This window comes from Staurois parvus, unplaced genomic scaffold, assembly GCF_062004578.1.
Source record: "Staurois parvus isolate SC_StPar_1 unplaced genomic scaffold, SC_StPar_1.0 ptg000817l, whole genome shotgun sequence".
In the NCBI taxonomy this organism is placed as follows: Eukaryota; Metazoa; Chordata; class Amphibia; order Anura; family Ranidae; genus Staurois; species Staurois parvus.
The window spans coordinates 218,338-234,501 of NW_028318613.1; the positions used below are offsets into that span (position 1 = coordinate 218,338).

The 16,164-nt window shown below is 46.6% G+C and overlaps 1 protein-coding gene across 1 annotated transcript in view; it reads left to right on the plus strand.

The window, feature by feature from the left end:
• The first annotated feature begins 1,016 nt into the window (after positions 1 to 1,016).
• Positions 1,017 to 16,164, plus strand: part of LOC149444095 (myotubularin-related protein 13-like) — a 355,643-nt gene continuing 340,495 nt past the window's right edge. Inside the window, exon 1 of the mRNA XM_089654946.1 lies at positions 1,017 to 1,175. Within this exon, the coding sequence (XP_089511072.1) occupies positions 1,121 to 1,175 (55 nt within the window). The 5' untranslated portion in view covers positions 1,017 to 1,120. The remainder of the gene's footprint in view (positions 1,176 to 16,164) is intronic.

The following is a 16,164-nucleotide window of genomic DNA, read 5'->3' on the forward strand; positions in this document are numbered from 1 at the left end:
ATGCAGTGTCCGGAGAGACTGGATATAATGAATGCCGGGTTTGGGGAGACAGAATATAGTGAATGCAGGGTGCGGGGAGACCAGATATAGTGAATGCTGGGTTCGGGGAGACCGGATATAGTGAATGCAGGGTCCGGGGAGAGCGGATATAATGAATGCCGGGTTTGGGGAGACCGGATATAGTGAATGCAGGGTCCGGGGAGAGCAGATATAGTGAATGCAGGGTCTGTGGGGACCAGATATAGTGAATGCAGGGTCCGGGGAGACCAGATATAGTGAATGCAGGGTCCGGGGAGAGCAGATACAGTGAATGCAGGGTCCAGGGAGAGCGGATACCAGGGGATGCAGAGCTGAGCTGTGGCTGGGGGGTGCAGAGGCAAGCTGTGGCTGGGGGGTGCACGGCCACATAGATGTGAACCGGGGGTAAAGCAGTATTACATACAGTTGTCCAAAGTGCAGAAATGAGTGACGGCATAGACAAAAAAACCTGGCAGTGGCTGTAATCCTTCTCAGTCATTTTTTTCTGAAGTTCTTTTGTAAACATCCCTGTTAGTTTTCAATATAAAGCTGGCAGTTGAATCGGTTATTCCCACTTGCATCATCTTTGGGATTTTTTGACAATAAAAATATAAGATATAATAATAAAGATATACAATTATATATGTATGGATATATATATATATATATATATATATCAAATAATGATAATGAAAAGATGAATGCAGTTATATAATGTAACTTTTATAATATAGAAATATAATAATTGATATACATATACTGTATATAAAACCTAAACATATATATATGTATATAAAATTATACAATGTATCATAATAATAGTAATATAATTTACTAACACTATATATATATATAACATTTTAGAAGTGATCAGTGATAACAGACAATCTCAGAAGCACATCTGTCACATTGCAGCAATATACAAGCTGCAAAGTGTGCGAAACCCCGCCCACTACTCCGTTTCCCCTCGCGCACGCTCAGTAGTCCGGCTAGTCCCGCGCATGCGTAGTATTCGGGGGGTCTCTGTGCGCCTCAAACATGGCCGAGCCGCTGCGGCCAAGATGCTGAGATTTTCCGTGGGAAGGGAGGACTGCGGGCGGCCATGGCAAGGCTGGCAGATTACTTCATAGTGGTGGGCTACGACCATGAGAAGACGGGTGAGTGCCCGCTGTCCCCCTCACTGTGCCCGGAGAGAGGGTGATGGGAAAGGGGATCGCTTCATAAATACCACCCCCCCTGTTACAGGCCGCATATGGGCTCGTCCCCCTGTGACCTGGGTGGAGGGAGGCAGGTACCATGTCTATGAGTAGGGGTGTTTTTTTTTTTTCTGTTGAGGGCTCTGTGTGGGTTTCTTCCCATAATGTCACATCCTGAGTGATGCATAGGGGGCAGGGGCCCGATAATCCTCTCCTTCCAGGGGCCCTATCATAGCAGGGGTCATGTATTACTTCTGTAATGGGCAGTGGAGGTTGTACTGAGCACCCTGTCAGTGACCGGAGGCCGTAGGGAGCACCCTGTCGGTGACCGAACGATGTACTGTGTTTTGTGACAGTCACTAGGTCATAGTGCGCATCCTGCAGGTCACTGGAGGTCATAGTGCGCATCCTGCAGGTCACTGGTGGTCATAGTGCGCATCCTGCAGGTCACTGGTGGTCATAGTGCGCATCCTGCAGGTCACTGGAGGTCATAGTGCACATCCTGCAGGTCACTGGAGGTCATAGTGTGCACCCTGCAGGTCACTGGAGGTCATAGTGTGCACCCTGCAGGTCACTGGTGGTCATAGTGCGCATCCTGCAGGTCACTGGTGGTCATAGTGCGGATCCTGCACTTCACTGGAGGTCATAGTGCACATCCTGCAGGTCACTGGAGGTCATAGTGCGCATCCTGCAGGTCACTGGTGGTCATAGTGCGCATCCTGCAGGTCACTGGTGGTCATAGTGCGCATCCTGCAGGTCACTGGAGGTCATAGTGCGCATCCTGCAGGTCACTGGTGGTCATAGTGCGCATCCTGCAGGTCACTGGTGGTCATAGTGCGCATCCTGCAGGTCACTGGTGGTCATAGTGCGCATCCTGCAGGTCACTGGAGGTCATAGTGCGCATCGTGCAGGTCACTGGTGGTCATTGGAGGTCATAGTGTGCATCCTGCAGGTCATTAGAGGTCATAGTTTACATTCTGGAGCTAATGGTGTGCATCCTGCAGGTCATAGTGTGCATCATGTGGGTCATTGGAGGTCATAGTGCGCATCCTGCAGGTCACTGGCGGTCATAGTGTGCATTCTGCAGGTCACTGGAGGTCTTAGTTTACATTCTGGAGGTAATGGTGTGCATCCTCCTGGTCACTGGCAGTCATAGTGTGCATCCTGCTGGTCACTGGCAGTCATAGTGTGCATCCTGCAGGTCACAGGTGGTCCAGATGTGCATTCTGCAGGTCACTGGAGGTCATAGTTTACATTCTGGAGGTCACATTGTGCATCCTATAGGTCATTGTAACTCGTAGTGTGCATCCTGCAGGTCACTGGAGGTCATATTGTGCATCCTGCAGGTCACTGGCGGTCATAGTGTGCATTCTGCAGGTCACTTTAGGTCTTAGTTTACATTCTGGAGGTAATGGTGTGCATCCTGCTGATCACTGGAGGTCATAGTGTCCATCCTGCCGGTCACTGGAGCTCATAGTGTCCATCCTGCTGGTCACTGGAGGTCATAGTGCGCATCCTGCAGGTCACTGGCAGTCATAGTGTGCATCCTGCCGGTCACAGGTGGTCCAGATGTGCATTCTGCAGGTCACTGGAGGTCATAGTTTACATTCTGGAGGTTACATTGTGCATCCTATAGGTCATTGGAGGTCGTAGTGTGCATCCTACAGGTCACTGGAGGTCATAGTGTGCATCCGGTAGGTCATTGGAAGTTGCACTGGGTATCTTTAGCACACATTGAATGTTGCATCCTGAGGTTCTATAGACCATTGTACAGTTTTATCCTCCACACTGCCCCTTGAACCCTGTCAATGAAGGAAAGCATACAGTACGGCTGTCCTGAGATGTCACGTAGTTGCCATGCAGCGATCAGAGAAGTTTGTATTCTGTCATCAATGGAAGCCGTGCTGTTCTTCTGCATCGGAATGTCATACTTTGCATCTCGATTGACATTTGCATTGTGTGTCCAGTGTTCTCCATCGAAGTCACACTCTCTGTGATACTCTCCGTGATGTTGGATCATGAAAGCACCTTGTGTCTCTCTGCTGTGATTCATCAGTACAGTTGTGAGTTGCTGCTGTTTCCATGTAGCTGGACGCGCCATGCATTGATGTGTGCCCCGTGGCGAAGGAGTCGCCTTGGTACTACGCCCAGCCCTTCCATTAATGCCCGTCCTACCCTTTCATCTCACGTTCGGGTGTTTTATCGTGGGGGTAATGGCTGTTCTGTGACTGCCTACACAGTTTGTGGGTTGGCATCCAGTTGTAAATGACAAATGGGCCTCCAGCCAAAGGTTTTATGCTTTTGGTTCAGTCCGGAAAGATTGGAATTTCGTCTTTTCTTGGCCTATCTTAGCCTTTCTCAACCAGGGTTCCTCCTGAGTTTGCTCAGGGTTCCTCGAGCAGAGAGCAAATTGATCTCCCACCTACACTGTCCACCCATGCAAGGAGGCAATATCCCAATAAGAGGGTCTCTTCTATGTTGTATATAAAATTTCAAGATTAATATTGAAACATTTTAGTTGACAGAGCAGGTGGGTTTTCAAAAACCATCTGCTCTGGGAGTCAAATACGGCAGGCACGCCATTGTTTATCCTTTTATTGGAACCTCACTACAATCTATTGATCACACTGAGCTTTATGTAGAACTATTTTTTAGCAGGGGGTCCATGAGACTTGAACATTTATTCCAAAGGTTCCTCGGGGATAAAAGCTTGAGGTGGGCAGATCTTGCCCCTCTGTCTTTGATTCCTCAAGGATTTCACAGATGATGAGAATTTATCTGTATTACAGATGTTCCTTCTCAGAATGAGTTGTGTCTTTCTATGGTGGGTTTCTTCTTCCTAAAATTCTTCCTGTACGAACATCAATATTGACACAAATGATAATACAAAGCAAACTGCTGAGCCTGTAATGAAACCCTGGGGACATCCTTCACCCCACATTCATATTCCTATCTGCTGTTTAGTGATCATTGATGTCTTCTTGCCATTTATACGATTTTCTGGTCAATACTAATATTTCAGAGCTTGTGGCCTATAATGTGTCCACCTTGCCTTTTTCCAACATTTTCTTTATAGGCTAGATCAGCCTTTTTTCATCCATTTTTACCCCAGAGGAACCCCTAAAATAGTTTTCAGGTTCCCAGGGAATCCGTGCTAAAACCAATAACCAATTCATCGCGGGGGCCAATGGAAAATTTCCCCTTACATTGCTAGTCGATAGGAAGAATGCAGTGCGTAGAACGGTGGTCATAGTGCCACCCTTAAAGACAGCTAAAAATATCGATTGATATCATGTTGCTGGTTTTGCCAAGTAGTGTTGGCCCCAGAAATATGAAGGCATCATTAAATGGGAGGTCAGTCAAGCCACAGTTCAAGGAGCCCCTGGCAACCTCTGGAGGAACTCTAAGATACCATGGGACCCTGGTTGAAAATGACTGCGTTGCAACCTCTAGGACCTAGCACAGTCATTCTCAACCAGAGTTCCTTGGTATCTTAGAGTTCCTTCAGAGGTTGCCAGGGGCTCCTTGAACCACAGCTGACTGACCTCCCATCTGATAATGCCTCCGTAGTTCTGGGGCCAACACCACTTGGCAACATCTAGGACCTAACCCAGTCGTTCATAACTAGTTTTCCATGGTACCCTAGAGCTCCTCTAGAGGTTGCCAGGGGCTCCTTGAGCTGTGACCGATTTTACTTCCCATTTGAGGATGCCTCTATAGTTCTGGGGCCAACACCACTTGACAACCTCTGCAACCTCTAGGATCTAAGTGGTGTTGGCCTCAGAACTATGGAGGCATCATCAAATGGAAGGTCAATCAGCCACAGCTCAAGGAGCCTCTGGCAACCTCTGGAGGAACTCTAGGGTATCATGGAAACCTGGTGGAGAATGACTGATTGACTGGGTTAGGTCCTAGAAGCTTGCCAAGTGGTGATGGCACCAGAACTATGGAGGCATCATCAGATGGGAGGTTAGTCAGCCACACCTCAAGGAGCCTCTGGAAACCTCTGGAGAAACCCTAGGTTACCATGGAACCTTGGTTGAGAATGACTTGGTTAGGTCCTAGAGGATCTACAATGTGTCCACCTTGCCTTGAATGTTCTTAGTTTCTTATAGGTTGGGGCAGCCTTTGTCAACCTGTGAACTCCTGAGGAACCCTAAATTAGTTTTCATGTCTCCGGGAACCCCTACTAAAACCAATTCATTGGGTGTCAATGGGAAAATTTCCCTTAACTTTGCTGGTCAATAGGAAGAATGCAACCCTTAGAGTGCCACCCTTAAAGACAGCTAAAAAGATCTATTGGTATCATGTTGCTGGCTTTGCCAAGTGGTGTTGGCCTCAGAACTATACAGGCATCATCAGATGGGAGGTCAGTCAGCCACATTCAAGGAACCCCTTGCAATTTCTGGAGGAATTTTACGATACCGTGGAACCCTGGTTGGGAATAACTGGGTAGGGTCGTAGAGGTTGCCAAGTGGTGTTAGCCCCAGAACTATGGAGGTGTCATCAGATGGGGAGGTCAGTCAGCCACATTCAAGGAATCTCTTGTAATCTCTGGAGGAATTTTAAGATACCGTGAAACCCAGGTTGGGAATAATAGGGTAGGGTTGTAGAGGTTGCCAAGTGGTGTTAGCCCCAGAACTATGGAGGCATCATCAAATGGGAGGTCAGTCAGCCACATTCAAGGAAACCCTTGCAATCTCTGGAAGAATTTTAAGATACCGTGGACCCCTGGTTGGGAATAACTGGGTAAGGTCGTAGAGGTTGCCAAGTGGTGTTAGCCCCAGAACTTTGGAGGCATCATCAAATGGGAGGTCAATCAGCCACAGCTCAAGGAGCCCCTGGCAACCTCTGGAGGAGCTCTAGGGTACCATGGAAGACTGTTTGAAAATGACTGGGTTAGGTCTTAGAGGTTGCAGAGATTGTGGAATTGTTTTCATTGTTCCCTAGATAGACTGTGTATATATAACACATGATATTGCAACATGCTTGTGTTGCTTCAATTGAAGAAATTGGACCAAAACACATGAAATCCTATGATAGTCTAAATGTTTGTTTATACCGTAAACTGGGTGTGGGCAAAAAGTTGGTTCAGGCCCCATTGAGACCTTGGCGTCCTGATGTGTTTGCACATTAAACATGCATTGCATTAAGGAAGGCAATTTTTTTTTTTTTTAAAGTGCGCTTATCCTGTAAGGAAGCAGCTCGCTAAAATTTACCAAACGTGGACATGCATCATTTTTGGTAGAGCGCTGGAACTGTGTTGCCTTAGTGCGTTGGAGTGCATTGGATTTCAGTAGTGTGCATGTTAGCACACCTCAATGGAAAGGGGTGTATGGGCCCTTGATGTTATCAGCCTTTATAATCCCCTTTTGCCTAAATGGCTTCTTTTTATCCTCTATCTTGTCCTATCTGCCTCGTTATCTGCCATCTCGTTATCTGCCATCGTTATCTGCCGTCGTTAATATCCAAGTACGGTTTTACAGCACACATGCTAATTGAATGTCAAGTCATATTTTTAGAACGCACCAGTAGCACTGGGCCAGGAAATGCAGCCATCAGATTTTATTTGTATATAGAAGCTCTTATTTTAATATTTGGCCCCATATGTTGTTGACATCCTCTCCCAACCCTGGGAACATAAAATTCAGGATTTATGATATTAGGAGCAGAGACTTTTCATCCAGAAAAGGTTACATCAGAAGTATGATCGCTATGTGCTGATCTGTTCGTTTTACTTTAATTCTTGGAACTACAATTCTCAGCTGCTGTATGCATTCAGGAAATGCTGGGACTTGTGGTTCTTTGGCAGCCCCCGTTATAACATGTATGATGCCACCTGTAGGTAGCATGGAAGCGGTTGTCAACCTCAGACATGAAATATGAACAAAGCTTATCCCTCCATAGTATGTACTTGTCTCAATACATGGCACTAAGTACCATATGTGTCTGCTGCTTTATTCCTCTGCTATCAGCATTAGTCACTTCTGATGAGTTTTCCTGACACCAAGAGATAAAAAGGTGACAGGGGAGGGAGCTCCAGCACATAGCCTGTAATTGACAGTGTGTGCATGGGGGGAGGGGTCCCTTCCCTCCCCTTCCTTCCCTCCCTCCCCTTCCCTTCCTTCCATTCCTTCCCTCCCCTTCCTTCACACCCCGTCCTCCCCTTCCCCTTCCTTCCCTCCCCTTCCCCTTCCTTCCCTCCCCTTCCCTTCCCCTTCCTTCCCTTCCCCTTCCCTTCCCCTTCCTTCCCTTCCCCTTCCTTCCCTCCCCTTTCCTTCCCTCCCCTTGCCTTGCCTTGCCTTCCCCTTCCTTCCTTCCCCATGCCTTGCCTTCCCCTTGCCTTCCCCTTGCCTTCCCCTTGCCTTCCCTTGCCTTCCCTTCCCCTTGCCTTGCCTTCCCCTTGACTTCCCCTTCCCTTCCCCTTCCCTTGCCTTCCCCTTCCCTTGCCTTCCCCTTCCCTTGCCTTCCCCTTCCCTTGCCTTCCCCTTCCCTTGCCTTCCCCTTGCCTTGCCTTCCCCTTCCCTTCCCTTGCCTTCCCCTTCCCTTCCCTTGCCTTCCCCTTCCCTTCCATTGCCTTCCCCTTCCCTTGCCTTCCCCTTCCCTTGCCTTCCCCTTCCCTTGCCTTCCCCTTCCCTTCCCTTCCCCTTCCCTTCCCTTGCCTTCCCCTTGCCTTCCCCTTGCCTTCCCCTTCCCTTCACCTTGCCTTCCCTTCCCCTTGCCTTCCCCTGTCACCTTGCCTTCCTTCCCCTTTCACCTTGCCTTCCTTCCCCTTTCACCTTGCCTTCCTTCCCCTTTCACCTTGCCTTCCTTCCTTCCCCTTTCCCCTTGCCTTCCTTCCCCTTTCCCCTTGCCTTCCTTCCCCTTTCCCCTTGCCTTCCTTCCCCTTTCCCCTTGCCTTCCTTCCCCTTTCACCTTGCCTTCCTTCCCCTTTCCCCTTGCCTTCCTTCCCCTTTTCCCTTGCCTTCCTTCCCCTTTTCCCTTGCCTTCCTTCCCCTTTCCCCTTGCCTTCCTTCCCCTTTCCCCTTGCCTTCCTTCCCCTTTTCCCTTGCCTTCCTTCCCCTTTTCCCTTGCCTTCCTTCCCCTTTTCCCTTGCCTTCCTTCCCCTTTCCCCTTGCCTTCCTTCCCCTTTCCCCTTGCCTTCCTTCCCCTTTTCCCTTGCCTTCCTTCCCCTTTCCCCTTGCCTTCCTTCCCCTTTCCCCTTGCCTTCCTTCCCCTTTCCCCTTGCCTGCCTTCCCCTTTCCCCTTGCCTTCCTTCCCCCTTGCCTTCCTTCCCCTTTCCCCTTGCCTTCCTTCCCCTTTCCCCTTCCTTCCCCTTTCCCCTTGCCTGCCTTCCCCTTTCCCCTTGCCTTCCTTCCCCTCTCACCTTGCCTTCCTTCCCCTCTCACCTTGCCTTCCTTCCCCTTTCCCTCCTTCCCCTTTCCCCTTGCCTTCCTTCCCCTTTCACCTTGCCTTCCTTCCCCTTCCCTCTAATCAGCTGTCAGAGCTCTCCTCACTGATCTCTGCAATGTGTAACTTTAGCTCCCCACTCTCTGCTTACCTAAAGCTCAGACAAGCTTTATAATTTCTGGCCTTGCAAAGGATGTAGAGAAGACAGCAGAAATATACACATTTGACCCTAAATGGTTAAGTGGCTTCTGCCTCCCGCATTCTAGCAACTGAGAATGCTACCTGTCATGGGACACCTGCATCCCAGGGAATAAGAATGCTAGACACAGCAGAAGCCACCTATGTCCTGATTTTTGCTCTACGCAGGTCAATGTTCTCACAGACGTGGTATGTGCGCAGTGTATGCACAGGATTGTGTGTAGGATATTGCTGCCAGAAGGATCGTGCCTAAAATCTTATGGCCGTGTGCATGACCCCTTTGAGGGTCCTGAAAAAACGTTCAACACGGGTGCCCTTCCTACCCCATTATGTTTTGTCTCTTGTTACATAGTTAGTCTGGCTGAAAAAAGACAAAAGTCCATCCAGTTCAACCAAAAAAATAAAATTAAAAAAAGTTATAATCCTACACCCACAGTTGATCCAGAGGAAGGCAAAAAAAACCCAGCAAAGCACAATCGCAATTTGGTCCTGCAGGGGAAAAGTTTCCTTCCTGATCCCCCGAGAGGCAATCGGATATTCCCTGGATAGGGGGTGGACTGAGAACTCATGGGGCCCCCGGGCAATGGGGGATCATGGGGCCCCTGTGTTCTCGCCCACACACAAACCACACCCAATAAAGCCTATGAAAGGTACTAGGGGCATGTCATGGGGCCCCCTACTGACCCCGGGCCCTCAAACCGTGCCCGAATGGTCAGTCCGCCCCTGGATCAACTTTACCTATAAATGTTAGTATCCAGTTATATTCTGTGTACATAGTTACATAGTTAGTCTGGCTGAAAAAGAAAAGTCCATCCAGTTCAACCATTAAAAAAAAAAAGTTATAATCCTACACCCACAGTTGATCCAGAGGAAGGCAAAAAACCCAGCAAAGCACGATCCAATTTGCTCCTGCAGGGGAAAAGATTCCTTCCTGATCCCCCGAGAGGCAATCGGATATTCCCTGGATCAACTTTACCTATAAACGTTATATCCAGTTATATTCTGTGTATCCAAGAAAGAATCCAGGACTTTCCTACAGCAATCCACTGAGCTGGCCACAACCAACTCTTGAGGGAGTCTATTCCACATTCTCACAGCTCTTACTGTGAAGAAACCTTTCCATGTTTCTTTTCCAGTTCACCTACCAGCATGTCTTTGGAGTGTGGGAGGAAACCAGAGGACCCAGAGGAAACCTGCGCAGGCACTGGGAGCACATGCGGACCCAACAAAGGTTGTGTCTTGGGTATTCCAACCACCAACCCTAGTGCTGCCAGGCGGAAGTGCTAACCACTTAGCCACTGTGCTACCATTTTTAGGGCGCATTTTTCACGAGCAGAAAAATCTGCATTCATGAAGAAATCAGACATATGACCGTGTGAATGGGGCCCTTATTAGTCACATGTCAATAGGGACCATAAGTTACATCCATCTAGTAAGGACAAGAAAAGATTTGGTGGTTTTCAGGGGACAACTTGTACCTTCTTTCATAGATAACTTCGCTGGAGGCAGGAGACCTGCATCTGGGTTCAGGGGCTCTTGAAGGCGTTGTGTTGATGCAAGCATGATACGATCAGGCGGTGTGTTAATGGAATTGACAGGTTGTCATGGTGATGTCTATATCTAGAATGCAGCATATCTGGGTGTTCTTGTATTGCTTTTATTTGGGTTATTTCATACTTCTTTTTAAGGTGGTATTAAACCCAAAATCAAAAATGTGATTCATTGCAGCTTACCAATCAGATGGTGGCGGCATTCGTTTTCTTTCTTTGGCTTTTTTTTTTCCCCCCTCCGTTTTCACCTGTTGATCTGGCCAGTAACACACCTCTTGTATCAGTGAGATACAACTCTGGAGGAATGAGCACAGGAGGCACATCAGACAGCGGCATTGTCAGTCTGGGGGGAGGGAAGTGTTAGATGGATAAGCAGATTTAGATACACTAACAAATTGAAGCCAAATTTCAGTGGCTAAATGGTTAGCACTTCCACCTGGCAGTACTGGGGTCATTGGTTGGAATCCCAACCACGGCACCATCTGCCTGGAGTTTGCATGTTCTCCCTGTGCCTGCGTGGGTTTCCTCCCGGTTATTCCGGTTTCCTCCCACACTCCAAAGACATGCTGGTAGGTGAATTGGCTCCTGTCTACATTGTCCCTAGTATGTGTATGTATGAATGTGAGTTAGGGACCTTAGATTGTACGCCCCTTGAGGGTTAGGGACTGATGTGAATGTACAATATATAAGTAAAGCGCGGAGTAAATTGATGGCGATATATAAGTACCTGGAATAAGAAAAAAAAAAAAATTAGTTACAAATAAGTTTTTTCCTGTTTGGGTTTAACATAAATAAAAAATAAAAGCTGATCATTGTAAGCACCCCATGCCTGTGTTAAGTGGTGTGCCGTGTAAACTGATGCATTCTGCTGGAGAGCTTGTGCTTTTGAGAAACAACAGACTTGCTGGCTGGATCACCAGATGAAAATAGAAGAAAAAAAGCCTAAAAAAGAAAACGAATGCATCCATGACATCTTAGAATTGGTAAGCTGGATTTACTTTTGGTAAGCTTCAATTTACTCCGCGCTTTACATATATATTGTACATTCACATCAGTCCCTAACCCTCAAGGGGCGTACAATCTAAGGTCCCTAACTCACAGTCATGCACATACTAGGGACAATATAGACAGGAGGCAATTCACCTACCAGCATGTCCTTGCAGTGTGGGAGGAAAGTGGAGTACCCGGAGGAAACCCACGCAGGCACAGGGAGAACATGCAAACTCCAGGCAGGTGGTGCCGTGCCTGGGATTCGAACCAGCGACCCGAGTACTGCCAGGCAGAAGTGCTAACCATTTAGCCACTGTGCTGCCCGTATAATAAATGTTTGCTGTTGGGTTTGTTAACAGTTTAAATTGTTACATAATTGAGAATCACTTGCGTGTTATTTATAATTTACATTCCGGGCGGTTAGGCCTCTTGCAGTTTGAAAAAGCTCAGTACAGCATTTTTTTTTTTTTTTTTTTTTACTGATCCAAAATGCAGCTCATTGTTTACAATGTGCCTGTGCACACGGGTGTGCAAACAAGCGTTGTGTATTCTTGATTAAAAAATAAAAAGATCTGTTTTCCTGGTCAGTGTCTTGTGCCGGTACACACATACGTGCACATGAGCATAAATATTTAGAATTTTCATAGCATTTGCCATAGGGATTGTATGTATGCTTGAATGTGCGCAACACAAATGCATGAAATTATGTCCAGAAATGCTGATGCTCAAACATCGGTACAAAATAATATTCTCATTAAAATAGTGTTACCATAATCATTTTTTGGAGAATAACAGAAATGTATAGTGTCCAATCAGAATCCTTTGTCACTGATCATTCTACTGTGGAAGATGCTGTAACTTATACCGGCCAATCAGAATCCATTAGAACGGATCATTCTACTGTGGAAGATGCAGTAACTTATAGCGGCCAATCAGAATCCACTACCACTGATCATTCTACTGTGGAAGATGCAGTAACTCATAGCGGCCAATCAGAAACCATTATAATTGATCATTCTGCTGTGGAAGATGTAGTAACTTATAGCGGCCAATCAGAATCCACTACCACTGATCATTCTACTGTGGAAGATGCAGTAACTTATAGCGGCCAGTCAGAAACCATTATAATTGATCATTCTGCTGTGGAAGATGTAGTAACTTATAGCGACCAATCAGAATCCATCATCAGTGATCAGTCTACTGTGGAAGATTCAGTCCAGAACAGGAATACATGTCTGATGCTGTGGGCCGAGTGTATGTAGACATGAAGTGACTGAAGGAGATTGCAGCAGAATTGAGAAAAAAAAGAAGGTAGGGGGTGGAACTAAACTATGGTGCTTGAAGGTGGGTAGGGGGTGGAACTAAACTCTGGTGCTCGGAAGTGGAACTAAACTCTGGTGCTCGGCTGTGGGTAGGGGGTGGAACTAAACTACGGTGTTCGGTGGTGGGACCAAACTACCATGCTTGGATGTGGGTAGAGGGTGTAACTAAACTACGGTGCTTAGAGGTGGAACTAAACTACGGTGCTTAGAGGTGGAACTAAACTACGGTGCTTAGAGGTGGAACTAAACTACGGTGCTTAGAGGTGGAACTAAACTACGGTGCTCAGAGGTGGAACTAAACTACGGTGCTCAGAGGTGGAACTAAACTACGGTGCTCAGAGGTGGAACTAAACTACGGTGCTCAGAGGTGGAACTAAACTACGGTGCTCAGAGGTGGAACTAAACTACGGTGCTCGGAGGTGGGTAGGGGGTGGAACTAAACTCTGGTGCTCGGAGGTGGGTAGGGGGTGGAACTAAACTCTGGTGCTCGGAGGTGGGTAGGGGGTGGAACTAAACGCTGGTGCTCGGAGGTGGGTAGGGGGTGGAACTAAACTCTGGTGCTCGGAGGTGGGTAGGGGGTGGAACTAAACTCTGGTGCTCGGAGGTGGGTAGGGGGTGGAACTAAACTCTGGTGCTCGGAGGTGGAACTAAACTCTGGTGCTCGGAGGTGGAACTAAACTCTGGTGCTCGGCTGTGGGTAGGGGGTGGAACTAAACTACCATGTTCGGTGGTGGGACCAAACTACCATGCTTGGATGTGGGTAGAGGGTGCAACTAAACTACGGTGCTTAGAGGTGGAACTAAACTACGGTGCTTAGAGGTGGAACTAAACTACGGTGCTTGGAGGTGGGTTGGGGGCAGAGACTTGAGCTGATTCTGAAGGGGGGGTCTCGGACCTTTTTCTATGCAAAAAAATCCCCTGAATATAATAATAATATAAGATGCACCTCTGACTCCATCTCCTCTACAGCAGTCACAAAGAATTCACAAATATAGGTGCTCTGTCTATCCAGTCCTCCTTGGAAGGTCAAAGCTAAGCAAAAAAAAAACAAAACCCTTTCCTTTTCTGACAACCGGTAGGATATCGGCATCTCTGGAAATCACAAAAAAGTCCTTGTTTAGTCCGGGGTTCTTCTTTAGGAGTTCCTTCCCTCTTAGAGCAGAGAGATTGGACCTCCTCGGAGAGAACCCGGCTCTCCGCACTGTTTTCTGTGTCCAATCACTCAGCACCTCGTTCATTTTCTTTGAAAAATTAAAAATATCTTCAGCGGCCAGAGAGGATTCCGATATTATTCCCGTTTTATTTTTCCTCAAGCTGTTTTTGTAAATATTTAGATTGAAAGAAAGATCTGAGTTGTCAAAGAAGGGAAAACTTCATCAAAACAATAAATGGAGTTAAAAACAACAACCCCCCCCCCCCTCCCCCCAATCCCGATCCTTTGATTCATACGTTTTTTTTTTACTGGTTGCCTTTGATGAGCAAAAAAATCAGACAAATAAATCACTGCCCTAAATACATCATTGTAAAAAAACAATTGCTTAAAAGAGAAGTATGGGAAACATTGTTATAAATCATACTTACCTACATGGATACAGCATTGACGGATGGAATCTCTCATCGGCTTCTAATACCTGGGAGCTCCAGTAATCAGAGCTCTAAATCTAGGTTCCCAGCTCCTCCTTCTGTGGTGACCAGTAGGTTTTCTTTATGTAATGTTGATGATACATTGTATACAATTGTAAGCTCCTCCCCCTGTGGCGACTAGTAGGTTTTCTTTATGTAATGTTGGTAAGATACATTGTATACAAATGTAAGCTCCTCCCCCTGTGGTGACCAATAGCTTTTCTTTATGTAATGTCCATGAGATACATTGTATACAATTGTAAGCTCCTCCCCTGTGGCAACCAATAGCTTTTCTTTATGTAATGTTTGTGAGATACATTGTATACAATTGTAAGTTCCTCCCCCTGTGGTGACTAGTAGCTTTTTTTTATGTAATGTCGATGAGATACATTGTATACAATTGTAAGCTCCTCTCCCTGTGGCGACCAATAGCTTTTCCTTATGTAATGTTGGTGAGATACATTGTACACAATTGTAAGCTCCTCCCCCTGTGGTACTTGTAGCTTTTCTTTATGTAATGTCGATGATATACATTGTATACAATTGTAAGCTCCTCCCCCTGTGGTGACCAATAGCTTTTCTTTATATATTGTTGATGAGATACAATTGTAAGCTCCTCCCCCTGTGGTGACCAATAGCTTTTCTTTATATAATGTTGATGAGATACAATTGTAAGCTCCTCCCCCTGTGGTGACCAGTAGCTTTTCTTTATGTAATGTTGAGATACAATTGTAAGCTCCTCCCCCTGTGGTGACCAGTAGCTTTTCTTTATGTAATGTTGAGATACAATTGTAAGCTCCCCCCCCTGTGGTGACCAATAGCTTTTCTTTATATAATGTTGATGAGATACAATTGTAAGCTCCTCCCCCTGTGGTGACCAGTAGCTTTTCTTTATGTAATGTTGTTGAGATACAATTGTAAGCTCCTCCCCCTGTGGTGACCAATAGCTTTTCTTTATGTATTGTTGGTGAGATACAATTGTAAGCTCCTCCCCCTGTGGTGACCAATAGCTTTTCTTTATGTATTGTTGGTGAGATACAATTGTAAGCTCCTCCCCCTGTGGTGACCAATAGCTTTTCTTTATGTAATGTCGATGAGATACATTGTATACAATTGTAGTGATTGTCTGTAACATGCTGGAGGATATGGATGTCACCGCAGATGACATGTGACTCACATGTGTGTGATCTCTCATGCCTGCAGCCACAGATAAATGTAACGTATTGTACATTGACATGACTTGATATTCACTGTGATTGCAGGAGAGCGCTGGTTTCATTTCCTATCTTCCATTTCTTCTAGCCATATAGTTCAGAGATCATGTATAAAAGAAAAATCACATACTAAATATACACCTGAAATGTTTCGTTTTTTTTAAATTTTTAAATTTATTTTTGTATTAGAAGCTCTACATTGATGATGAAACCGACTTGCAGCCCTCCTCCTAAAGAGCGATACTGACAATCATACTCTGCAGCTTGAAAGCTGATCCATACATTTGCGCTCTCCTGACTTGACTACGGCAATGCTTCACTCGCTGGTGCCTAAATCCACTATTGAGGCTACTTTAACCCCCGGATCACACCTATGCGGCAGTGCGGGCCGCGTTTTGCACGGGCACGAGAGCCCATTCATTTGAATGGACTCCCGTGCCCGTGACACGCAGGGAAGAAGTCCCGGCACTTCTTTTGAAAACGCAGCCGAAGTTCCCAGTACGGTTGTGTTTTCCAGTGAGGGCGGCGTGCCATTAGTTCTAATGGCACCCGCCCACAGTTCTGCATTTCTCTGTGCCGCTGCACGGATTTCCGTGCGGATCTGCAGCGGCACCACCCGCACAGATGTGAACCTAGGGTCACACTGAGGAGTTTTTGAAGCGTT